Source organism: Ammodytes marinus, assembly GCF_949987685.1.
Source record: "Ammodytes marinus genome assembly, chromosome: 5".
NCBI lineage: Eukaryota > Metazoa > Chordata > Actinopteri > Uranoscopiformes > Ammodytidae > Ammodytes > Ammodytes marinus.
In genome coordinates this window covers 30774336-30800728 of record NC_137234.1, presented here as the reverse complement: position 1 = coordinate 30800728, position 26393 = coordinate 30774336, and the positions used below count along the sequence as shown (strand labels likewise).

The following is a 26393-nucleotide window of genomic DNA, read 5'->3' as shown; positions in this document are numbered from 1 at the left end:
ATGTTCGTCATCACTGCTTTGTGTTGCTTTCCTCAACTTCTCTCTGCAATATCATGGCTGACACACACACACACACACACACACACACACACACACACACACACACACACACACACACACACACACACACACACACACACACACACACACACACACACACACACACACACACACACACCTATTGATCATGAAACTATTACACACAGTAGAGCTTTAAAGGAACACAGGCGTGGGAAATAGTGAGCTGATGTGGTGTCACACCCTTTAAAGCAGAAGTTTATTGAACAGAGGTTGTGCAACAGACATTTGAGGTACATGATATGAGTTATAGTGGAGGGGGGGGGGGGGGGGGTCAACTCAAAGGGAAATCTGCACCATTGAAACTTCCAGATATCAGAATATTTATGGGTGGACATGACAGGTGTAGCTTAACCCATTATGATGTGGCAGTTACAATGGTGCGCGCAGACACAATATTTCAGACCAAGACGTATCTTTCTCACATACAGAATCAATTTTTTTTTTACTGACATTCAGAATGATTGGGTATAAAGCAAGTACTGTACTTTGGCCATCATAGGAATGCGTTTTCTCCTCTCTAGCACACAACAGGTCAGATGTAGCACCAACATGAACAGAAATGAACATGCTTGAACTATCTATGGAATAACCCCCCGCCCCCTCCAAAATGTTGCAATGTTGTTGAGCCCCCCAACCCCCTCTCCAAAATAAGTTAAGTCCAAGTGGAAGCCTTGCATATTTCCTGTTCTCCATCTCACTGAGCAAGTTGTTTCCCACTAAAACAGTGGGAATCCTCCACTTAAAAATTCTAATTTATAATTGCTTCCCCCCCCCTTACCCAACCATATTCTTTCTCCTCCGTTCCAGGCTCCCTAACTGCAGAGGTATAGGTGATGGATTTGTTTGTATTTTATTATGTCCAGTAATCCTGAGGTATAGGAAATACCACTGATGCAGAATGTGACTGAAGGAGAGCAAAATAGATAAAAAAGGGGGAAAGGAGACATTCTATCTAAGCAAACTTTCAAACTGTACAAAGAACATTTCCAGTCGAATACTCATTCCATGTTCTTCTATCACCATCTACTTCGTTTTTATGAATGTATCTCTTAAGCAGTAAAATAATTATATTATAATACAAATGTTTATAAAATAGCAGCACACTCAAGTGACACATCACAACTAGGTAATGTTATTTTTTTGTATAAATGAAACAAATTCATAGCTTTTAGCAGCGCAAATAGACAACAATAACTCAATAAAAATATTGACACTTTTTTTTCTTGATGTCTTCACACCTCCTCCTCCTCCTCTGTCCTCTCTTCACTTTGGAATACAGTATCTCTAAATCTTAGAAAAACCCTTTTGCGGGTCTGGTCACCCCATAAAATATAGCAAACACAAATTGAAAAGGTGGTCTCAATATATAACACATGCAACAATACATTGCAGGACAGAAAAATCACAACCATTAAGTTTGGGAGAGAGCTTACATCAGGCAAACAGAGGCAAAATGAAGGGGCCGTATCAAATATTCAGACGGGGATGTTTTGGCAAATGTGTCATTAAATTGCCCAGGTTTGCGGGGAAAACACCACTGAAACATTAGATCCCGGCATTTTTCTTCAGTCTGACAAACATACACTCAGCAAAGTCACATACTGTCATTAAAAAAAAAGAAAGAAAGAAAAAAAAAAAACTCAAGCATTAAGTCGAGGACACCTTGCTGTGGCAAAGCCATGTGTCCCATTAAAACAAAACACAACAAAAACAAATCATCGGTCTCTTGTTTTTGTGCTGATGTCCGTCTGGCTGATGAGCCCCCCTTGCCAATGATTTGAAGCAGCAAAGCTCACAGGGGACAGATGTGTTCACTGACAGACAATCAGGCCTGAACGCCACAAGCCAGCACCATAGAAAAACTGACCAACCACTTCGACGCACATCAGTTAAGGTGGTTTACGAACAAAGGCTCTGGTCGGTCTTAAAAAAAATGCAAACCTCATTGCCCTCTGAAGAACATGTGCAAATATTGGATTTGACCACCTCCCTTTCTCGTAGCTCGTCGCCGCCCTGTCTTACTATATGTGGCTGTGATGCAGATAAATATGAAAGAAAAAGAAATTCAAGTAAAAACAAATATTTAATTTCTTGACAATATAAAAGAAAACAAAAACAGAACCCATGGATCAGTGAACTCTGTGTGTAGGCATTTTCCAATTCATATGGTCGTTTTCTGTTTAAATTCTCGGACACGGTCAGACTCCCCTTTAACTCACACGTTGTTTGAATAGGAATGTTTTTTGTTTGTTTTGTTTTTGTTTTTTTAATCGGAATGTCCTCTCGTCAAAAGCTGTGGAAAGCCTTTTGTAATTTGACTCTTGCTTGACAAGGGTATGTCTGATGATTGGGAAACCAGCCCTACAAAGTAAACCAAAGAAAAAGCTAACAAGGAAAAAAAAAAAGAAAACCATTCACCTCCAATCACCACGCAACACATTTTCATTTTACTTATCTCCTGGGGAGCATGTTCTCAAAGTGCTTTGCCATTGAAATCATATGGGGAGCTAAAAACAGCCCCCTATGTGGGACTCCAGATGCATTGGCAGTATATCATCATCCTGTACTCGTTTAACCCCGGCTTTAAGAAAGTTCATCCTCGCATGATCTGGCAGCGTATACAGTCTTGGTTCCTCATTTCATATCTATGTAAATGGAAACTCAGAATGCTTTTGTTCACTCAGTTGTGTCATTGTAGATGTCCATTAAGAGTACTTACTGTTGATTCCATCCAAATATGCAGATATAAAAAGGTTTTGTTAACGCGAGGCCCCCTCCCCTTTACACAGCAGCATGCTCCTGCATCACTAAACATCCTCTCTGTCCTAGCATCCTGTGCTGAGCACCCATGTGCCTTCCACAGCTCTACAGTGACTTCTTAGTTGTCCCTGTCTTTCGAAGTCTTTCCACGGCACGCCCCTTCCCCTCCCTGCGTATGAATACAGAGGAGTCTTACGTCCTCCAGACTTTATACAGAATAGCCTTACTTTCTTCAAGACATTGTCCTTTCCTGTTTTTTACACATGAGAGAGACAATTACTACTCTGTCTAGACTCAAAGCAGCCTTTCACAACCAAGGAAACACCATATCGTAACAACGTGAAAAAAAGGACAAGGTATCTGTAATATTTCATTAGCAGAATGGCAGTAATAAACAAACACCTCTCCTGACCTCTGCGTCCGAGGTGAATTGCTCAGAGAAAGATAAGGGGCTCTAAGTTAAAGTCCCTTCGCCCATATATCCTCCTTCGCTAAATCTTTTTTTCCGGTCTCACTCATCGCCCCATGCACATGAGTTAATTGTTGGCCAACAATGAACCATGATACAATGTTAATGCAGGAAGGCAGTGATATAGCATGGATGCCCTGTTATACTGATGGACAAAATATGCGTAGCCTCGGCTTGTTCCAAAGTCTTTTTTTTAACATAGAGCCGTAAGTCCACGACTTGACTTAGCTCAAGTGCCTCACGCCATAGAATGCACGCTGCTAATATTGATAGAGGATCACAAATAGCATTCACATACCACACACACACACACACACACACACACACACACACACACACACACACACACACACACACACACGTACACAGGTATGCATGCAAACTGGCATACTCGCATACAAACTGACGCACACAAGCAGCCTGAAAAAAGGAGCTTATTGATTTCTACTACTGAGTTCCAAAAATATGTCCAAAAATAATATTAATAATTATAATTACTAATACTAATAATAATTGTTATCATACCGTCTCATCCCTGGAATTGGGACCCAGCAACTTTTAGCATAATGTTCTCCTGGCTTTCTCTGTCTGGCTTTCTCCTCGACACTAGATGTGGACCATATGGCGGTTGAGGAGCTCAAACGTGTGTCCCCTCTTACACCGGCCACGAATGTAATAGTGATAATACTCACATAAAACTAAAGAGAAAGAGAAAAACAAAACAAAACTGAGGCCTTGCTGTGATCCCAAGTATGTCATTTCTGAAGGGTTTCCACAACTCCTACCATAAACAGCCTCATTATCAAGCTATGGTTAAATATAACTTAAAAAGATCACACTTATACAATCAAAGGCAGAATGCAAGTATGATTGGCTTCCCTTCTGTATATCCGAGGCACCACAGAGCTTCATCATTGTATTAAATTGGATGCTTTTAGACTAGAACATCGTAGAAAATCTATTTCGTGGGCAGGTGTGTTTGAACGGAAAATCTAAAAAAAAAAAAAAAAAACTAGCAAGCATTGTTCTTTTTCTTTTAAAGGGCTTGTGTTTTTTTAACCTTTTTTTTTTGTTCTTTTGTTCTTTTTTTTCTGCTTTTAAGAAAATTGAGTCTTTTTTCATGATGCTTTTTTCGTTTTTTTTTTTTTTCCCGTTTTTTTGTTGTTGTAAATCATGTGCAATGATGCCCTCTGGTGGTTCACAAGTTGACATCGCGGACGTCTGTCGGGGTGGAGGACTGGTCCAGCTCGTCCAGGCCTTTGCCGCTGGGGCCTCTCTGTGTCTGTTGCTGCTGCTGTTGCTGCTGCCGGCCCTCGCGCAGGCTGCTCACCAACACGCGCTCAATCTGCTCCTGGCACTCTTTCAGAACATCCTGCGATTTAACAAGAGAGGGAAGAACAACGTGTTTAAAGATAGAAGTTTTAATCTGCTTATATGGGGGCAGGAAGTATCTTAGCTAGAATGCTAAGGATGGAGGATAAATTGCCCTTTTTCCCCCAATTGCTTAACACTTTCATACATAATTTTCTTTTTCTGATTTAAAGGTGGAGTCAGTGATTCTGGAGAATCCTTGTGGTCAAAATCAGTTTTATTCAAAATCAGTGAATATCTCCTCACAATTCGCATGCAACCTGTCCTTACTGTGTGTGCGTGCTGAAAAATAAATTTGGTTTTAATACACAGCCTAGGCTCTGTAAAGTGGTATGCAAACAAAGGGTATGTAAACAAAGGGGCCAACCATGTAGCTATAAACATGCCCCCTACTAAGAAAAGATAAAGCACTACGGTTTCTCAGTGTAGACATTGGTTTCGGCAACTATCCTCTCCAAGTAACAAGAGAAATCTGATTTTTTTTTAAGTCAATGCATGCATGAGAAACAAGGGGCCCTTGGTGTGGCAGCAGAGGGGCCCCTGGCCAGCATAGGGTTTTTTTTAAATGACCAGCGACTTTCTGGCAGCTCCGGCTACTGCCAAGGCTGAGCAAAGATACGGACCAGTCCCAAGCATTACATCAGCCCACCACGGCTGTGCAGGGAACACCACCCCTTTGGTGCTCATGTGCAAATAAACACATATGCAAACACACACACACACACACACACACTCACACACACACACACACACACACACACACACACACACACACACACACACACACACACACACACACACACACACACACACACACACACACACACTCACACACTCACACACTCACACACACACACACACACACACACACACACACACACACACACACACACACACACACACACACACACACACACTTCCCCTATCCCCATCCCCATCCCCATCCAACCGCCCACCCACCCACCTATCCCATGCCAAACCCAAACAGAAGTAGCCTTGACAACGGCGGCTGAAAACACAGGTAGTACTAAAGCTATGTTAATTACATCCACCTCCTGTGGGAACACAAAGGTGGTGCTTTTTTAACGAGAGCCAGTCTGTGTGCCTGCCTGCCTGCAGGGGATCCATCTGAGACCTGGCCGGCTCGCCTTTCACCATCAAAGGCCGCCGCTGCAACCTGAGAATCCACCTGGGAGAGGAGCCTCTCAACAGCACTGAGCCCTCATATCCTTCCCTGACGGAGGGTTGACAGAGGGGACAGCGTAGCAAGGGGGAGATGTAGGGGTAGGTAGAGGAAGAGGGCTGCTAAATGGGTTGTTAGCATAAGCGCCGGAGAAAAGGTCAAACTGTTTTTGGGTGAGGAACGCTAAAGATATTGAGTGTTAAGAGCAGATTGTTGCAACAGAACAAACTAATGTAAAAGTTCTGCATGAAAGAGCTGATAAGAGTGTTAACACTGCTCTCTGGTGGTGGTAATAGAATAACACAGCCAAAGCCATGTTGCTCGCGTTGAGCTCCACACACACACACACACACACACACACACCCACACCCACACACACACACACACACACACACACAACCCCCTGCGTTAAAGCACCAGGCGTCTGTGGGAAACATGACTGAGAGCGCCCCATGGCCGGAGGGATGGGTGAAAGTGTACTTCTTGTGGAGCATGGGGGGGTGGGGGCATTCTTTAGAAATTTACAGCTAATTTAAACCTGATGGGCCACAGTTTGAGCCTGTTGCAGCTCCCGGTGCCGTTGTTTGGCCTTGATGAAAGGAGACCTGAGAGCTTGCGCGCATCAGAATCACTCTTCAGGAGCTGTGAGCACGGGTGAGTTACGAAAGGTCACAGTGTCAAGGGTCAGACAGTGTGACACTTTACAGGGTGAGACATGTTACCATGTTGTCAAAGGGAAACTACACTTTTCTGACTTCTAACCCAACTTTCAAGACCGGCAATTCCATGAAAATTCTCTACATGTGGACACAGTTATGGAGGATTTCTTTACAAGTAGTATCTGGTGAAGAAGTTGCATTACAAGAGCAGTGACAAAATAACTCCTAGAGGGCTTTCTGCTGATATCTGGAGTCTGCACGAAGTAATTCCTGCCTTGACATCTCTTTTATTTTGACTTCTCCGGGATCTACCGATGATTAGCAGGAGAGAGTTTCTTGGGTCGCGATGCATGAGGAATGGTTTGATGTTGAAGAGGTTGGACTGATCTGGGCTGGGTGCCTCTGGGAGAACGTTTTCCCCCAGCAATGGCTCTGACGTGGAGGAAACCCGACCGGCGTCTGTCCCTTAATCTCCTCCAGAGGTTCTGGCCGCTGTAACGCGGGCGTGTGTGCGCTCTCAAACACACACAAAATCTTCCCACCGACATGTGCCCCATTGGTCATAAAAATCTCAATTCCTGTGAGAAAATTAAGTTAAGCGTAGAACATGCGAAGGAACTGCCTGTGTCTTACCGCAAGAATGCATGCCCTTCACTTCTTAAAAGACATACTCCCCCTCTCTTAAGAGCAGCAAATCGGATCCCATGGGCTTTATTCGAGAAATTTTAATGACTTCAATGTGTGACTACTGGAAACACCAGGTTCTGCTTTCAGAGAAGGTACTTGGTTACTGCAGGGGCCAAAAGCACTGAATTAAAGTTGGCCATGGGAGGTATAGTGCTACACTGAAGCATCTTATTTTGCAGCCCTCAACCAGGAAAACACATAACCACCACGGATCCTCCCATGTCGTTATATGGCCCTCCCTCTGCCCAACCTCAAACACACATCATACTGCAACAAGCTGTCTCTCTGACAAATCAAGGCATGCACATTATCCCCCAGGCACTCTTTGTGACACTGGCGGTATGGGGGGAAGTTGTGCAGACAGACAAAACCAAAAGGAAGAAATGTGTGAAGCCGTGGAATGCGTTTTAACTGCCGACTGTACCACACAAGACAGTGTTAGCTACTCTGGGAGGACGCTGTGGTCAGACAGCTGAAACAAACACACAAGCAGTAACACACATACTGACGACACACACTACTGATCCCAGGGAATCTTAAGGCAAAATATCCAGAAGGCTGACACGGGAAATAAAGAGTCACCACATGACTTGAATTTCCACAAGTTACAATAGAAAATGTGACCTTTCTCTCTCTATGGCCTGCATGCCGAAACACCACAAAGTGGTGACGCCACAGGCTGGGTTAATAATAGAGATAATCTTTCCTAATAAATGCATCTTTGTTGCAAGCCTTTTTGGCTACAACACATGACTGTCCAGCCCCACAATCTTCCCCCCAATCTCAGAAAATAGTTAGGCTACATTGGAAATCACAGTGATATATAGAAGAAAAAAAATAGAAAAATGTGTTTCCGGTGTCTTAGTGTGACCCTGACAGAACAAAAAGATGAATGTGAGAAAAATTTGTGTCAATGATAAAACCTAGGAAGTGGTGGTCTTGGCGGCTTGCACGCCTCTAGCCTCGATTTCCTGTTTTAATCATTCAAGAATAAAGGCAAGCTGTACACACTTGGCCTTCATGTACTAACTATTTGTCTCCATGTTGTGTTGCAGCGTATATCAAAGCTCTTTTGCAGTCGATACAGATTACCCCAGTCTCCCGCTTGAAACTCACACATTTCATATTTTCTCACTCATTAGGACCCTGCTCTCAGGCACACAGCCCAGTGGGCTGTCCCTAACAGGGAGCCCCCTCTTGGCCACACCGGGCGCATGTGAGGCTGCACACACATTCTTCCAGCGGCCCAACATGGTGACTTGGCCCTATCACATTTCCACTGGAAAACCTCAGCTTCTGGATACCACAGATGCCAGCAGGGTGCCAGGGGGGTGGCGTTGTCCATGATGCTGTTGGCAGCAGCAGCTGCAGAGGTTGGCCAAACTTGCTTTGCCTTCATATTTTGCCTGGCTCTTTGGGCCGGCTGGCTACGAGACGCCACTTTACCATCACGACCCTCTCTACGCTGACAGCCAAAACCAAATACAGTATGTTATGTGTACACATTTAGACTCAGGTTCACACCACCTGATGACTGCAGCCCAACCTGAGGTTGAGTTGACCCTGGGTGTTGAATTGACGTATAATGTGGTTAAGATTTTGGGAAGAGAAGGTACGGTAGCTGTTCAAATGACATGGCCAATGACCACCATTTCCTCTTTTCTCTGTGTTAAAAGCTTCAACGCTCAAACAGTGACAAATGTCTGAAGCCACTTAAAAATGCTGACAACTACTTCTGCATATCTGTCATGCTGTGTTTTTTTCTATCACGAGTGGTGCACAAGTCTGATGCAAGCTCTTAAGTACCTTTATAAAGCAAAAGATATTCTATGTGTTTAGCTTCGACTGGTCTCTTGGCACGTTGTGCTAAAGCCGCTAATATATGTTGAATTAGGAAGGATGCCCTCTGCTTTGCCTCCAGTGTGTACTGCGAGCCGCGGCTTGTCTGAATGCAGGAATGTGAGGACTCGATGGTAGAGAGACACAGAGCGACTTAATTCCCTCAAGTCTAAAAGACCTCGCAGCCTAAACACACTGAGGCCCTGTGCTGCTGAGGTCAGCTATTTGTTTTTCCTCAGCTGCTGAGCGAGACTTCACACAGCTCGCACCAGAGGGAGCCCTGCTCTCCAGCAGTGATGCATTATGGACCATAGGAGGAGACGAGAGAGGGCCGATTGTTGGGAGGGAGGCATGACACCCCCACCACCCCCAGTGTCCTTTTCACACTTTAACAGCTTTCTTCCACCTCCTCCTCCTCCTCCTCCTCCTCCTCCTCCTCCTACTTTGCCTCCTTTTGGGGGTTTGAATTGAACATACCAGGGCTGAGGGTTTGGGATCCGTGTCACGCCCTTTGATCTGCTCCCTGCACAGCGAGCACACAAGAACTCCAAATGTTCACGTTTAAAGGAAGTCTGCTATTACTAACCAAAAAGCCCTTTTCATCATGTTTAGTATTAACAGTACTCTTGCCAAGGCAGTGGCCTCGGAACTGAAAGCACTGCACTGTTGCCGCATTCCTTCTGAATAGTTAGGAATGGGTCAAATACAGAAATCTAATTTCCCTAGCACTAATACAAACTCAAAGCTTATAATTTATAATCTCACAGCCTCACTCTCCTTGCCCTCTGCAGCTTTGCCCACCTACTCACCCCTTACAGTGAGCTATAGCAAGCTCCCATCTGCGTGATGAAAGCCAGGCATCTCAGAGTCAGTAAGAGGCCCTGCCTGTGTTTGGACTCAACTCACCCACCACCGCAACATTCGCTGTACCCAGACAGCCACACAACGGCCTGGCCAGCATTCCTGTCAGCGACAGAGCATACTGTATATATGCTCTCATCCAGGCTAGATTTAGAGGATCCTTTATATGAGGGGGTCTGACCCCACTGATGGAGGGGAAAGGGAAACCTGCCAAATGCTACCTCTAAGTCCAGTCAAATGTATGACACACTGAATATAAACGGCGTGCATTTCAGGATTTCATTTGATGAAGACATTTTTGGTTGTAGTTTGACGCTCATTTACAATTTTCTTTTTCTTGTGACAATTATTGGCAGTAAAATCCCCCCCCCCCCAAAAAAAAATTGGTTTTGTGGCAAAACCGAATCCCAGAGAAGAAGCCAAATCTGACATTTCAACATTTCAGCTCCTGTCTGTTGCAAACACACAGCCTCAAAAAACACGTGACGTTTCTTAACTTTTGACATAAATAACAGAGATATTTTCGCTCTGAGAAGTAGCAAGTCTGGTAGAGAAGAACTCTATTTGCTTGTTAAGAGTAACAGACTGTAAAGCGTAGTGTTTCAGCTGTAATAAGATGAATACATTGTGGCATTTCACTGGAAATGTTAACTCTGTTTTAAGAGATTAAAAGCTTCAAACAGCAGCGACGGCTGATTCAGCTTTGAATCAAAGAGTTATACTGAAACAATTGTACCTAGATGAATACCAGTGAGCAGTCAAGTGAGGTCAGCAGAGACATACACATTTACTCCTCCTCATTCAGATATTACTCAGAAACAACACCCCCCAACATTTTCCAGACCCATGTATTAATATATTAGCTAACAAGACCACACTGTAATTCGGTGTCTTAATTCGGTGTTTTAGTAAAATTGTGTGTGTCTGTGTATTCTGGATGTGACAAATAGGCAAACAAAACCAACTCACCACTTCTGTGTTTGTGATTTTGGCCAACAAGTCTGTCAGACTGTCTCCCCACTGTGACTGCTCAGCTGAGTCCAGCTGTAGGCCGCAGATCGCTGCGCCCACACTTCCTGTGGCAATCATGGAGGGAGGGTACATGGCGAATCCAAAATCTGTTACAAGAAGAAATACCAAATTGAGTTAAATGTGTCTGCAGTTTGTAGATGACATGTATATATAGGCACACAATGTCATGTTGTAATGTAAAGTGAGGAGATCAAATCTTTAGTTCAGGCGGAAAAATGGCAAAAAAAAGTTCATTTAGACCGGATTCTTTATTCACCTGGTAGGAGTTTCTACACTGAAAGGGCACAGATACGTCCCTCCCACCAGGGACAATGTCATTTGGTAATCTAGCAGTCACCTAATAAATAATCCTTCTATTGCAGCGGGTCTGAACGCAGCGCTCACTAATGACCAGGGGCCTGGATAATGAGGGTTCACTTGGCTTGTAAAGGAGCTGAAAAGCAACCACCCTCACCCGCTCCCCGCCCAAGTCCCCCTTTCCCCCAGCCCGGCCCCTTTTCTTCCATCTCCTGAGTAAATCGTGTGCTCGCTGAAAAAAGCCCCATAGCGCTTGGAAAGGGAGGAATAAAGAGGCTCAGTGCCTCTGCCAATGCTCACTGCTGTAGGTCCTTTTTCCACGTGTGGTCACAGGCGTGCGTCTCAAAGACCAATAACCTTGTTAGCTCCCCTCACTGTCATTCATAATGCAAATGAGACAGCTTGTGAACGGGCCAGAAGCCCGAAAAGGCAAGGCAACTGGCATACAGGGAGGGAGAGAGAGAGAGCAAGCGAGACAGACAGACAGGAGGAGAGAGTTTTTCTCTTCACACACAGAGACGCACACGCACACACGCACACACACACACACACACACACACACACACACACACACACACACACACACACACACACACACACACACACACACACACACACACACACACACACACACACACACACACACACACACACACACACACACACTTGCTTGCTCCTTTCTCTATTCTCTCTTTATGTCTTGCTCAACTTCTACCTCTCTTTTTGGACAACACATGGCCCGCTTAGATGGGGGGCCAGTGAATGGCACACATGCCCCACTCTTTGTTGCTACAACAGGCAGCGGTTTGCGTTGGCGGCCCTCCTATCTTTTAGCATATTAATAGAGTGGCGGGCCAGAGAGAGGGGAAGGCAGAAGAGTGTGACTCTATTGTCCGGAGTCATCACCTCATTTCACCCAATTGAGAGACACAGCATCCAAGCCCCGCTCTCTGCTGATAGCAATTCAGCTAGACAGGCTGGACAAAGAGCATGGCTGGACAGGGGGGGGACAGGGGTCGGCAGTGGGGGGAGGGAGGAAGATGAAGAAGGAGGGATGGACGGCATGGCGACAAGGCAACCAGGAGAAAAGGAGGGGAAGGTGCTGGGCTTGGCGGGAGAGGAGAGGGGGGTAGACAACTCCCATTGCACATCACTCTCAAGTCTCTGTCCAGACTCTTGTGAGGTTTTGGAAGAAGAAAAGAGTCCCCCTGCCTCCGGCGACCCTCACCTCCTGCCTCCCCATCCACCCCCACAAGTATGCCTCTGTTCCTGGGCCACCTATGGGCTAGAGGAGTGGGCAGTGGGGGCACAGAGACAGCCTGCACATTAACATATTGCCATATTCAATTGAAAAACAAACTGCGTGCGATGGCTCTGAAGGAGATTTTTCTTCTTCTTCCATTTCTCTCTTCTTCTTTTTTTTAAATAAAATCTGGAATCAAAGAGGTGGGCCCTTTGATAGCTGGAAAGGCAGCCCCTCACTGCCTTTTTAACATGCACAGCCAGGCGCTTTCTCATCTTGTGGGCTCAGTGTTGACAAATAAATGAACTTATTATACACCCCTGTGTTAGCCGCTGGGCCTCTGCCAAGGGGCGATTTATTAAAGGCTACCTCGAGCCAAGAGGAAAGAGCACACAAAGCCCCCTCGGCATTACATCACTGCTGCGAGAGCACAACTTTCTATAGAGGGCTAAAAGGACAAAGGCATACACGGATTTACTGTACGTGTGTAGTGAGCGCGGACTGACAGGCGAAGGAGGCAGACACCAAGACACAGGCAAGGAACAATGAGCTGATGCCTGCATGCTTTAGGACGCGAGCATGGGCACACACACCACACACACACACGCACGCACGCACGCACGCACACACGCACGCACACACACACACACACACACACACACACACACACACACACACACACACACACGCACACACGCACACACAGACAGACGTAGGTTTGTGGGGGAGCTGAGTGGCGGGCAGTGGGCAGCAAGCTGATTTTTCGCACTCAAGACAAGACAGGTCTGTAGCAGAACAAGGACTCGCGCGCGTGCAGCCGATGCGGGGCTGACACTCCGGCCTGGTGGCTGCTGCATGTGGGGGGAAGAATGGCCGTATTTTAGGAGGCCCTCATTGATATTCATGTTGAGGATAAACAGTGTATGTAGCTGAGTGGGGACGCCTGCGATGGAAAGCTCCCTATGAGCAGCAGCGGCTGGCTGGCCCCGGCCTGCACGCCTCTCACCCCCTTCAATGGCCCTTTCTCCTCACTTTGCCCCCTCATCTCCATTCCTCCGTCTTCCTAGCCCCCTGAAAGCCCATCCTCAGGCCTCTCTGGTCACACACAGTCTGCTGCCCTACATGGCCCAGCTCCTCCTGGGTGGCTGCTGCTATGCACAGTATGCACATTAAACTTGTAAATTAATTAAAAAGTATGGAAAGTTGAACAACGGCCAAAAGAAGAAAGAAAAAAAAGCAGAAGCAAACCAAAACTACTCTCCCTTTCACCCTCTCTCCTCTCTTTCCAGTGCTATAAATCAGGGTCTTGTATTCCATACGTGTAGCGCTTAGTGACCTTGTTTATTAAAGGAGTTGCATTACGAGGACCCAGGGTCTGTTGACTGATTAAGGCCAAAAACAAACATCATTTTGGGATTGGCATGACAGTACGTTTCACCGCTAATGCAACACCGGCCTGGTAGTCAAAACAGGGTCTGTAGAGAGCTACTCAGACGGTACACGCACAGGCACGCACACGCGCGCACACACACACACGCACGCACGCACGCACACACACACACACAACAACAACAACTCCCCCAACTGGGCTTGAGGAGTTCTTCCACCATGTAACAAGGGGAGAAATCTCTGGTTAAGAAATGATTACCTGCTGCTGCCATATGTCATGTTCCATTACCTCTTGTTCCAGACTGTAAGTTTAGAGTTAAACAGAAAACAAAACGCGCGAGAGAGTCTGAGTCACTGATTTCAAGTCATTTGCCAGAAAACAGAATTCCTCTTTAATTGTAGCATCCTGTGACAGCATGCTTCAGCCTTGTACCATCATCTAGCTGTGTCCTCGAGGCGACAGTAAGGTCAGGGGTTGAGGGGCGGGCAGATTTCAATCAGTTTAAAGGTGGGATGCAGGACAGGAGTTCACTTTTCTGCCCATTAAAGCACAAATTGGTAGCTGTACTGCCTGGTTGAAATATTCAAAAACCCTCTGTGTAACTATCTCTATCTCTATGTCTATCTCTGTAGCTGATGTCGTTTGGACAGAATAAGCTTATCAGAAGTAATTAAAGGTGGAGTCAGCGATTGTGTAGAATGCTTGTTGTTAATACACAGCCTAGGCTCTTTAAACCTGAATGTAAACAAAGGGTATAAAAACACAGGGGACCAACTGTTGCTAGCAACATGCCCAGATTACAGAGCCTAGGCTGATTTTTTTTTCAGCATACACACAGTACGTACAGGTAGCGGATCGCAACAAGATCCGCATTCTCCAAGCATTCTCCATAATTGCTGACTTCACCTTTAAACACTTGAGTTGGAAACAAAAAGTAAGAGGACAGTCAGGGGTAAGGACCCAAAAATGTCCCAGGTCAAACACTAACATTTACACCACTTTAAATCACAAATATTAGCCTTTGTGGTTACCGTGACCTCCGAATATGTAAACTTCAAAACATTTGGATGGCTAAATATTTTCTTTGGGGGTGGGGGGGGGTGGATAATTGCAGCATTCTAAGCAAAGAAATATCATTCTTTGTGTTTCCCTGTGTGACTCAGCTGGCCACAATATTTATAGTGTGGTGTTGATTACACCAACGAGGTGAAAGGGGGTGAGCTCAGGACGTGCCACTCCATGATTCACTCGAGTGTCACATTTTTGGGTGCATACTGTCAGGAAGCTTCTCCTGCCCGACCGGACATGACTCCACACATCAGTGGAGCGTGTGGAGAGTGGGTCATTTGTCGGAGGAGGAGGAGGAGGAGGAGGAGGTGGCTAATTTGTTGGGGTTCTGACTCATCAAACATGAATGGGGGTTTGTATGTAAACAAACACCAGTAAAGACCAATTCACTGACCACATCTGAGATGAATCACTCATCTCTAGAATGCAGAGCAGGCCCGGGCCTGGAGGGGACTCTCCACGCAACAGCCGCTTGGAGAGGAAGCTACAAGGAGCATTCCTGCCTACGGACCCGTGAGTGTTATCGGCAAAGATGAAAAAGGAGTCATTACTTGTGAGTCATTATTTGAATACTTGACTGCATTGAGGCACACAGCATGGAGACCTGTGTACGATACAGACAAATCAGGATCTAAGTTGGACAGGCTTTGATTAATGTAAGAAATATAAACGAAATTACTATAGAGGAAATGCATAGCAAGTATACAAAGTGGATTATTCTGTGTTCTTTTGTAGTGTGCACAGTATATGATCCAACTGTCTGAGTAAAACACAAAAGTACAGGGTTTATATGCAGCACTTTTACTACAACTGGATAGTTAACAAGTGATCTCGAGCTACAGGGAGGTAAGTGAACCCACGCAACAAAGCTTGACTTTCTCTTTCATGTTCTTTGTCTAGTGAATCATTAGTTTGTCTCACGGCCACTAACCAGTTAATCATCAAATCACTTCGAGACACTTCCACACACCAGAAAAAAGTAATCCAAAACTCTTCAATAAAAAACAAGAAGCGACTATCTTAAACCCCTTATTATTCACCTCCCTTACTTGTAGCAAAATCGTCATTGTCTCCTCCAGCACAATTGACTGTCTCTTGTGACGGCACTGCTGGTCCTGATCCAGAATTTTCTTTTGATCGACTTCTACGACTATTGTCAGTATTTCATCCATACCATTACAGAGAGGGGCTATTGGAGTCGGTATAAAAAAACAAAAAAATTAACTATAATCCCTTGCCAATATGGCAAGAAGACGGAGCTCAATAACCGTATAAGCAGAAGAGGTTTGGGGGGTTGCATCTGTCTGCCCCATGCACCCCGTCCTTTCTCCCCACTTTGCCTCAATTGAATAAGAATGGAAGAGGAAGCGAGGAGTGCTTGGTGTCTGTGTGGAGGAATGGAGGTTGATAATCTCCCTTAATGAGCTTGTTTCTGGGCTATTATCCGGCGGCCTGCCTCGGGGAAACGCTGGTGTGTGCTATCAAGTGGCCCTGCGGCGCTGACCCTCCGCAATGGCTCTGCATATGAAATGTAAGGGCCGGGCCTTTTGTCTCCTTTCTCCCAGCCCCTAGCCGAGCTCCCGAAAGGCCATTTGCATAGCCCTGAATGGACCGGCCAATGTTATTAATTAATACAGAGCCAGCCTGCGCCACCTGACAAAATCCCACCGAGTGAGTGGCTCCGAACGGAACTGTTTCATCAAAAGAGAAGGAGCCATTAGGAATGAGAGGCCTTATTCTCCACTTTCTACTCTTCTATTCCTTGTTCCCCTTGAAAACATTGAGTTTTTATGCGTGTTTTCCTTTTCAGCATTAGGCGCAGGCAGTGGTGGGAGTAGGAGTGGGTTGTGGGTTTGAATGAGACTGTATGACAGAGAGAAGGGCCACAGGTGACCCGTTGTCAACCGCCTTGCAAAATGTAAATCCTCCTGAGAGATCTCCTCCTTCTTTACCTTCTCGACACCGCTCGGAGGACGTCTCGAGGAGGGATTCTCACCCGATAACAACCCCCCCACCCCCCCCCCCCAAAAAAATACAAGATTTACGGCTGGGAACGTTCCACCAATTGGGGTTTCGAATTCCCAGAGATCTTTCAGATGCAACCAAACTGTTGACTCACTCACTCACATCTCGCGCGCGCTCTCCCATTCTCCCCTGTCTTGGCCCTGTCTAGCTCTCTCTGTTTGCCTGGATACAAGTCTGAGGAAAGCGTATACACAGATAAACGGACGGTTGCTAATCCGGCGCTATCTCCAAAAAGTCTCTCTCTCCTAAAACACAATGTCAGGAGGAGGACGACGACTCCAGGAGGCTCGTAAATGTATTTCCACTGCCTCATTGAAGCAATTAAGGACAAAGTGCACGCCGAGCCTTTCACAATGCTGCTTTGGGAATTAGGTCTGATCACTGACATGCTGTCATTCCACACATGAATCCGTTGGCACAAAATACAGGGTTAAGATACGTGAGGGCCGGGGGAGCGGGAGATAGTAAAGAGAGAGAGAGAGAGACAACGAATGAAAGAGAGAAAACAGCCATTTCTTCACCGGAACATTGCGGGAAGGAATGGGAACTTTTGTTGCTCGCAAACATTCTTCTCACTCACCCGCTGATCATGTCCATTGCACAATCAGCACAGGGGATTCCATCACTTAAGTTGTAAATACCTGTCACCTCCCTTGTATCTATTCATCTAACCGAACACACACACACACACACACACACACACACACACACACACACACACACACACACACACACACACACACACACACACACACAGACACACACACACACACACACACACACACACACACACACACACACACACACACACACACACACACACACACACACACACACACACACCTCTGAGTGACGTCAGCATGCAAAGGAGTTGTTTCCCATGAGGGGGTGTAGTTAGCATTCCTGCTTGAGGCCTGCAGAAAAGGAAGCTACTGGTGGTGGGGGTTACCCTACCCAGAAATGAGAGAAAGAAAGGGGTGTCGAGCAGCCTTACTGCGGCTTAATTGCGCAATTTTCCTGCAATTTAATGTTAAGATGTTAAAGATAAATCCTTAAGGATGTTAAGGACTAATAAAAAAAGGCCAGTTTCCTTTGATGTTCCAATGACTTGTTTTGCTGATTTGGATTTGGACGTCGATTTGTACCGACATAGAGCTGACGCAAAACAGGAGAAACCTGCCATGTGGAGCTTCACGACATGGGAAAGCTATCATGTCCTCCAGCTGTAGGGCGGGGAGGCGTGAGAAGTATAATAAAAGGGGGGAGAGAAAGAGGGAAGGAAGGCGGCAGGGGAAAGAGATATGAAAACATGACATGGCTAAGAATTGGCAGTGCACAAACAATACAGTCCTCTGGCTCCCCTCGCTCCCTCCTGCATCTTCTCCTCCACCGTCTCCGAACCTGTCCGTCTCTCCACATCGTGTTAAAGCCCCCCCGGACCCTCCCACGACTCTCTGGATGTTTGATCTTGAGGGAAGCATTCACCTCAAGAGCAGGGAGACAATGGGCTCGCCTGCCTACAACCCCCTGTCCATTCCTCTTCTCGACCCCGTGCGACATGGGAATGCCCCCCAACCCAAACTAAATGGGCTTTGAAGTGTCACTGGATGCTCAGGAAGCCACCGATACGGCTCCAGAACATGACCACATACCAGCCAGGGGAGAAGAAGAAGACAAATGATGCACGTCAAGGCCCTATGAGAGTTGGAACGCTGAAATGTCTGCCCCATGACACATGCTTTTCTTTGGGAAAAAAGAATATTTTCCCATCGTAGGTAATGTATCACACTTGTGTTATGGCGGGCCGCGACTGCACACCTCTGAGTAGAGTTGTTTTGCCTCTTGTCATAGAGAGACTCTGGGCTTTGATACGGCGCTGAAGGAATGTGCATAAAAAAAGATTTTGCAACCCGAGAGAGTATGTTGATGCAAGCCATTATCACTTGGTTTGACTTGGCAGCCTGTCCACGAGCAGTGTCACTTGCAACACCAAAAAGAAAGAAAAAAAAGAGAGAAGAAAGAAGAAAAAAGATATGATATTGAGATGATATCGCACTCCACATGGTCATCCTTTTGGGTCAGGTTTATCCAGTAAAACATCTGCTTGTAACACAGGACATTAAGACGCGTCTGGTCAGGCAATAAGCGCCCCTGTTGTGTCTTACCTGTGGCACAGAGGGCGATGAAGGTCTGGACATGTTTGCGTATCAGTGCCAGCTTGTCCTCGGGCAGAGGCAGCCTCCTCACGATGTGCTCGATGAAGTCGTTGGGCGTTACTGCTGCCAGGTTCCACTTCAACTTCCCCAACACCACCAGTTCCCATTCCTGGAGACAGGTAGACAGACAGAAAGAATTGCAGAGAGCAGAGAGAGAGAGAGAGAGAGAGAGACAGCCCAAAAGTGAGTGAAATACAAGTGACACAAGGTTTACCAATCACAGCTTTAACACGCTACACTGCAGCTTCACTCGACTGTGCCTCTGTATAGGCTCCCTCTCCCCCCCCCCCCCCCCCGGCCCCCTACATTAGAATATGTGGAGGTTTAGCATTATTGTTATTACTTTAGGCCCTGCTTGGCTGGGCCTGTGGCAGAGAAACACCAGCAGCGCCACCAACCCAGGTGACCTCACAACACTGTCTCCCTCCCCGTCTGTCTGTCTGGCATCTGGGGACTTTCCTAAAGAGGCCCACCAGAGGCTCTGCTGTGTGTGTGTGTGTGTGTGTGTGTGTGTGTGTGTGTGTGTGTGTGTGTGTGCGTGCGTGCGTGCGATTGTTGTAGAGTGAAAATGGATAGGAAGGCTCCGCTTGTTGAGCAGGACCAGCAATGAGCGTTACGTTTTACGTTAAAACAGTTTAACGTTTTGAAGAGTCTTATCTCATCATTTAAACTGGTTGCAACAGGTAACGGGAGCATTGCATCTTCATTGCAACTGCTGGTTTTTTTTGTTGCCAATTCTGTCAAAGTCATCTGACACTTGTCAATAAATCACCATTAAAATGGTGTTTTTCTTCACATGTTACGTGTCAAACATTGTTCAGGGCCTTATTTTGGAATAACGTTCATGCACATGTATCTGGCTCACAGGAAACTTGAACCTTGTGCGGTTTGACGTGAGCGGCTTTGAATCAATGAACCGCTCTGAACTTCACAAATCATTTAATATGGATCTCTTGGCAAAATGTGATGACGCATGCTGGCTTAGATGAGTGTCTGTTTGTGTGCGTGTGTGTGTGTGAAGGGGAGGAGGAGGAGGGAGGGAGGGAGGGGGGGGGGGGGGCTAGGTGTGGTGTGCTCTTCTCTTAAGAGTGCATTGTTGCTTTCACTTCCTAGAGGAGGAGGTGATTAACAGAAGAGTTGGTGACTAATTTGGGAAAATATTTAGTGGTTTGGTTCCGGACATGAAGCCTTGTGACCGGGACCACGGATGCTCTTCATTTTCCCTTTTCAGAGAGAAAGAGAGAGAGACCACATGGACATAGTCATGAGACAATTCAACATGGCTGCCACTAGCCCTGTTACCAGCCTGCAACTTTCTAATCAAAGTGACCTTTTTGATGCCTTGTTGTAATGTTTATGTAATGACCTCCAAGATGCCAGGAACACTGACAGAGGGGAGGACATGCTTTCATTTTTATTTCTGTAAAAAAAAGGATTTTGTTTTCTCTAATAATGTGTGAGAAAATCTGAAAATAAAGCACCTCTGATTTATAAGGTGACATAAAGGCATCTTGCTTGGAGATGTGTAACCATCAGCATATGAGAGATTCAATGGTTTGATCTCATTCTAAATCAAAATGAAAAGCAGCACTCAAGTGTCGATTGTGTCTGCTCTGCTGTTTGCATTGCAACATGGCTGTCTCTCGCAAAAGGCCTTTCCATCAGTGCCGGCATGCGAGATTCAAGCCTATAGAGCGAGGGCCGTGATAAAACCTTGCAACATAGGCGCTATGCTATGCTGACAGAGTGGCAGGCAGGCAGGCAGGCAGGCAGGCAGGCAGGCACCACTTCCTTCTGCTACTGCCTTCCTCTGGTCACACCTTCTTTGTAACATTGCGGTTCTCTTTACAAGAAATTGTTACCAAAGACGAGGACAAAAAAAAAAAATATATCACATGCCCCGAGCAGCTGATCTCTGTTTCCTGTATCTGCATGTCAGCCAAAATACTGCCTTATACAGAGACACTGAGAAGAGGCCCCGGCAAACCAGTTCAAGAACTGAATGCTTTGTTTTCAAAGCGAGCACAAAGGTAGGACGGACTCCAAAAAAATAAAAATGATCCATGTAAAAAGCAGTATGGCACACTGATTTGTATATGAGACCACCCCCAGGCCAACAATGCACAATGTTCGGCATATCGCGCATATTCTGCCCACTTGTCAAACCTTTAGATGTATAACACTGACCATTCAAGTCCAATGAAATAAATTCTGGCACAAAATTGACAGGTAGGAAATACAGTCCAGAAAATGGGCCAGAGATCAGTGAGTCTAACAGCACCACCAGCAAGTCAGGAACTTGAAAATGTGCTGCAGCAATCAGCTGAGCGAGAGAAGCCGCCATTGCAGGCAGCAATACAACCATCAGCCTCTCTGAATCATAATATGTGGCCTCTTTCACAACATGGGTGGGATTGGCTGTTGTTTACTGAGGAATGTTTATGTAGCACCACAGAGCAGTGGGGAAACACTTTTCTGATGTGAAACGGAGTTAATTAATTGGTTTGCACTGGTGAAGGCAGCTGCTATTATCAGGCCAAGGAGGCCTCATCAAATACAGGACACAGAGTTGTTGTTTTTTTTCTTAAACTCCAAGCACTTATATATTGTATCCTGAATCATCAGTTTGGAGCACAATTTGGTCTGCAAGCTACATTTGTGCATTGAAAAAATAAAAAATGTGTGAGCGTCTCAAATAGGGCAGCATGACATAATATCAGAAATGTGTGCATCGCATGGGTTATTTTAGGATGAAAGCTCGACTGTAAAAGGCAAACTTGAATTTCTCTGCGTCTCTCTCTCCCTCTCTCTCTCTCTAGCTGACAGGAACAGAGTCAGAACTTTGGCTGGAGTTCAAGCTGACCCCGTTGCTCTGCATGTGCAAATATCTGCCACCAGATGGCGATGGAGACCACTGCACATGCAGGACAGGCAGGCTGGATGGATACTGTAAAAGCCCACAGGGTCTTGTACAGTAAAGAGAGAGCCCTTGTGGAGCAACAGTTCATGTGAAGCTTTCGCTTTTCCGTGCACCTTTGATGAGATGACGGCACAGTCCAAAGTGAAGACTGGACAATGGATTCAGGGAAAAGACCCCTGTGTCTATACTGTGTGATGCTTTGAGCTGACTGAATAAAATGCAACATATTTTCAGTAAATAAATACCTTTAAACACCTCAAATAAAACCCTGCTTTTCAAAATCAAACATGATGAAGGATAAAAAAAAATGCCCAATAATATCATGAATTTTTGGCTTTAAGCAGCTGATGATGATGACAGCATGAATCCTTCAAAGGTGAACTTTGTGAAATGTAGTTGAAGCAACTGTTGCTTACCAGCAGCTCTTGCGGTCTGATGGAGTTATCTGTGTAGATGCAAAGCTTCTCTGCGGTTAATGGACGAGTCTCTTTCAATTTGGATGCAAGAAACATGCACACTGCTCCCAGCAGCTGCAGGTTACACTTTTTGGTGGGCACCACGGCTAAAAATCTGTCTAAGTAGTTCATGGCCAAGGGAAAAACTTCTTCCTCGCACTTCTGCTCCTCACAAACCTGAATCAAGAGAGAGCAGACAATGCAGCAATGTTCAGCATTTGGAATGAGTAACCCAGCCTGCGGTAAACCTGCCCTTATTTCCCAGCGCTTGAAATGCATATTAAACTTTAAAGAGATAACGAAACAAAAGACTAATAAGACAAAAAAGCACATATAAATTCAATGACACACATAGTTGGGGGCCGGCCAAGAATTTGCGCCCAGCCCTAATCGGTTGCGACATCATATATTAATTCGAAATAGATTATTTCACTGACAATGAAATAAGTCTCCGAGACATATTGTCTATAGAGTCGCATTCCAACAGGTCATTCACTAAGAAATGAATTCAAGTCACAATCAGCCGAGCCAGAAAACACCCCGACAGAGCAGCACACGGAAACACAATTTTTTCATTCGTCATATTTTCATAAAATATTTAAAAATATAAATAAATTGTCTAGACCGTTTTTCTTCGTATCATAATGTCGAGGGGGCTCTTCTACATCATATCCGACAATTCATATCCAAATGCATGCGCGATAAATATGAATAAAATGTCAAAATAAAAGGCGAGTAGCAGTAGGTTGGTCCGACGTGCGTCACCGCCGACTCGATATATTTATTTCAAAAATTAATTAAAAATATCCAGGGCGTCGGACCCGGACAATATTTACATGAAAATAAAGCTCAAAGGCCACGGATTGTTTACAGGTGGACGTCGGCCAGGAATAATTGACGAAGTGTCAAAAATCGAACATAATTCCTTAGTGAGGCATACGACAGGGGGAAAACCAAAAGGACAGATAAGGCCCTCGCCCCTTACGACATTTAAAATTGATATCTAAAATCTTTGCAACGCTTTTTGTGGCCATTTCTATATTCAGCGGACACCCAAGAACCTCATTTTCCATTGCCGATGGTATTTAACCGCTGTTATTGCGTTTATGACACTGTAAAGTCCTCTTTAAAGCACAAGCGCTCCTGTAAAAAACCAACATGGCGATAGAACAGCGCAGGAAAGCATTGCATTGGGGAGTGCATACGTGTGCATGGAAATATTCAGGCTATCTAAAATAATAACATTAAAGAATCAACGGGCAGCTTGCACAGGCGACAAGTGAGACATATCAAAGAAACTCTCCACTGGTGTCACAGATTAAACAGCTCCAAGTTTCACAAACATGGGTTTCGCGATCGGACTCGAAAATTGTAAGAAATGACAGAAAACGACACGTCGGGTTAATGTGAGCATTAAGCAGTCGGAAATGAGAGCAACGGGGTCTTATCTACCGTCTGAAGATTGCAAACAATGCTCACTAAAGCAGCAATCAAACAAAACAGGAGGCTTTACAGGCAAGCACGGAAATAATAAAAGACTTGTGTGAGCACTCGGTGTTTCGGTATATACCTCCAACATCCAAGTCGCGACCATTCTCCTCATAAACGGCTGAATATCTTTCTGGACGCCTTTGAAATAGGAATACTGGGGTAGAAACCTCTCTTCTATGGTCAGCAAGCTCTGCAGGACTCTGTCATCGCACAAGAGGTTCGGATCGGGACGAGCTCGTATGATGGTATCCATTTCGAGGCAGAGCAGCTCCATGGTGCTTTCGCTTTAGTCACAAAAAAAAAGAAAAAATAAGTAGGATTTATCTCTCGAAAGCGTACAAGCGGTGTTAAATGCAAAAAGATGTCAGGTAAAGTCGTTCAGAGGCATAAAAAGCGAGACTGCAGGGGCTCCGTAAGAGTAGTCCTGCCTCTCCTTGTTGAGAACTTTTTCCTCTCTCCCCACAGTGCGCCTCTACTTCATCCGCCTGGCGCATTTCAAAGCCTGCCCTGCTGCATACGCACTGACGCAATTCACTTCATTACCTCTAGACCAGACGCAACATGCTGCCTGCACTCATGTCTCTCTTTCTCCTTTAGCCTGGCAATGCAAGACAACGTTCAGATAACTTGTGTCATTTCAAAATGTAAACGTCTGACACTTTGACCAAACGTAAACGCACAAAATAAAGTTAAAAGTGCAGCATAACACACATCTGAATTCGAGTTTGACCAGTTTTTTTTACGCATTTGCCGACTGGATTTAAACCAATTATATAGAAAGTTTTGTTTTAAAGTAAATAGAAGTATGTAGGCAAACAGATTCAAGTTGAACGAGAACATGGCCATTTCATGTACAAATAAATGATTAATGTGTTTAAATGTAAGTGCGTCTTTATTTTGGTGCTTGATAGTTATTACACACTGGGGAACATTAGGCTATTGTTACGGAACTACTATAAATGAATGAATGAATGAATGAATGTCTTATTCACTGTTGCATTGTTATTACGCACATCTTAAGCATTAAAAAAGCCTTTAAGAAAACCAACTTTACTTGCTGAGGTGCTGCAAGTGCCCCCTTGTGAAAGTAATTTGAATGTTAGTTTGGATTAGAAAGAGAGAAACAAAAGACTCAAAAATGCGCCCTAATTGGTATTGCTTTCTTCTTTAACCAACTTTTCTGCCAGCTTTTTCAAACGGACCCAATGATCCCCGCAGCTCAGAGCATGACGCATGGAGATAGTGTATGTAGCCTATGTGTGACCATAAACACTGCATGTTAACTTTAACAGAGGCGGCTGCTGTGAGTGCGCACGAACGCGCGCGCAGGACAAAACCACCCACCCACCCACTGTGACACACACCCATCCACTGTGACACACACACACACACACACACACACACACACACACACACACACACACACACACACACACACACACACACACACACACACACACACACACACACACACACACACACACACACACACACACACACACACACACACACGGTGTTGCGAACTTTTTTTCTTCATTGCAGCCACAAACAGCTTGTGGTTATGAGATAACTTTCTAGGAAATTCGAAGCAGCGTTGAATTTTTTTTCTTTGCATAATCTTCTGTTAGAGATAACACACGATGAGTCACTGGCTGTGCTAAAACCAAATGATATCAACCAACAATTCTTGCAATAAATCATGATTTATTTATTTATTTTTTTCATCGGGCTTCTGTAATAATTTACATGGAAAAACAAGCAGGTGGAAACGAAGCTGAGAGTGTAAGTCATTGAGCAGATAATTAAAAAAATGACTGCCAAATGATTTAGCCTCACATACAGTCACAAAGAGAATCTGCATGGGTAAATATGTTAATCCCCCTCCTATTCTTAGTCAACTTCAAAGACGGAGCCCTGAATGAAACGAGACTTCAGTGCGTCAGGGGGAAGAGTGGGGACTGTAAAGTCCTCACAGCTTTAGAGCTGTTCATTTCCACCCGAAGCTTGCTGGCTGTATAGCAATGCTTGTGAGAAAAGTAGGGGAAATGTCTCTTTAAAGTTTTTTTTTGCTCCAGTCTAAGTTGTTTCCTCCTCCATGTGCTCTATTTGCATAGCCAATAGTTCTTCAGCGCTCGACCGAGGCTGTGCGATTGTTACTGGGCAGACTTCTTCTATACCTCTCTCTCTCTCTCTCTCTCTCTCTCTCTCTCTCTCTCTCTCTCTCTCTCTCTCTCTCTCTCCCTCTCTCTCTCCTGCTGTGGTCACTTATCTGTCTCACCCCTCAGAGGATGTCGCTGCATCTTGAACAGCCTATCTAACGCGCACACCAGTGTCTTGAAGGGTTGC

The 26393-nt window shown here is 45.3% G+C and overlaps 1 protein-coding gene across 1 annotated transcript; it reads right to left on the bottom strand.

Moving 5' to 3' along the window:
• Window positions 1–237: 237 nt before the first annotated feature.
• ccnd2a (cyclin D2, a) lies at window positions 238–24492 on the bottom strand. The gene is made up of 5 exons (XM_080027779.1): window positions 24127–24492; window positions 22518–22733; window positions 19131–19290; window positions 10880–11028; window positions 238–4682 (listed from the first exon to the last, which is right to left on the bottom strand). The coding sequence occupies exons 1-5, from the start codon at window positions 24319–24321 to the stop codon at window positions 4509–4511; spliced, it is 894 nt and encodes a 297-aa protein (XP_079883905.1). The 5' UTR covers window positions 24322–24492; the 3' UTR covers window positions 238–4508.
• Window positions 24493–26393: the final 1901 nt, after the last annotated feature.

Coding starts and splice junctions, on each gene's coding strand:
- ccnd2a (XM_080027779.1), bottom strand. CDS start 24,321: ATGGAGCTGCTCTGCCTCGAAATGGATACCATCATACGAGCTCGTCCC. Junction 19,291..22,517: donor TCAGACCGCAAGAGCTGCTG/GTAAGCAACAGT, acceptor ACCTGTCTCCAG/GAATGGGAACTGGTGGTGTT. Junction 4,683..10,879: donor AAATCACAAACACAGAAGTG/GTGAGTTGGTTT, acceptor GTTAAATCGCAG/GATGTTCTGAAAGAGTGCCA.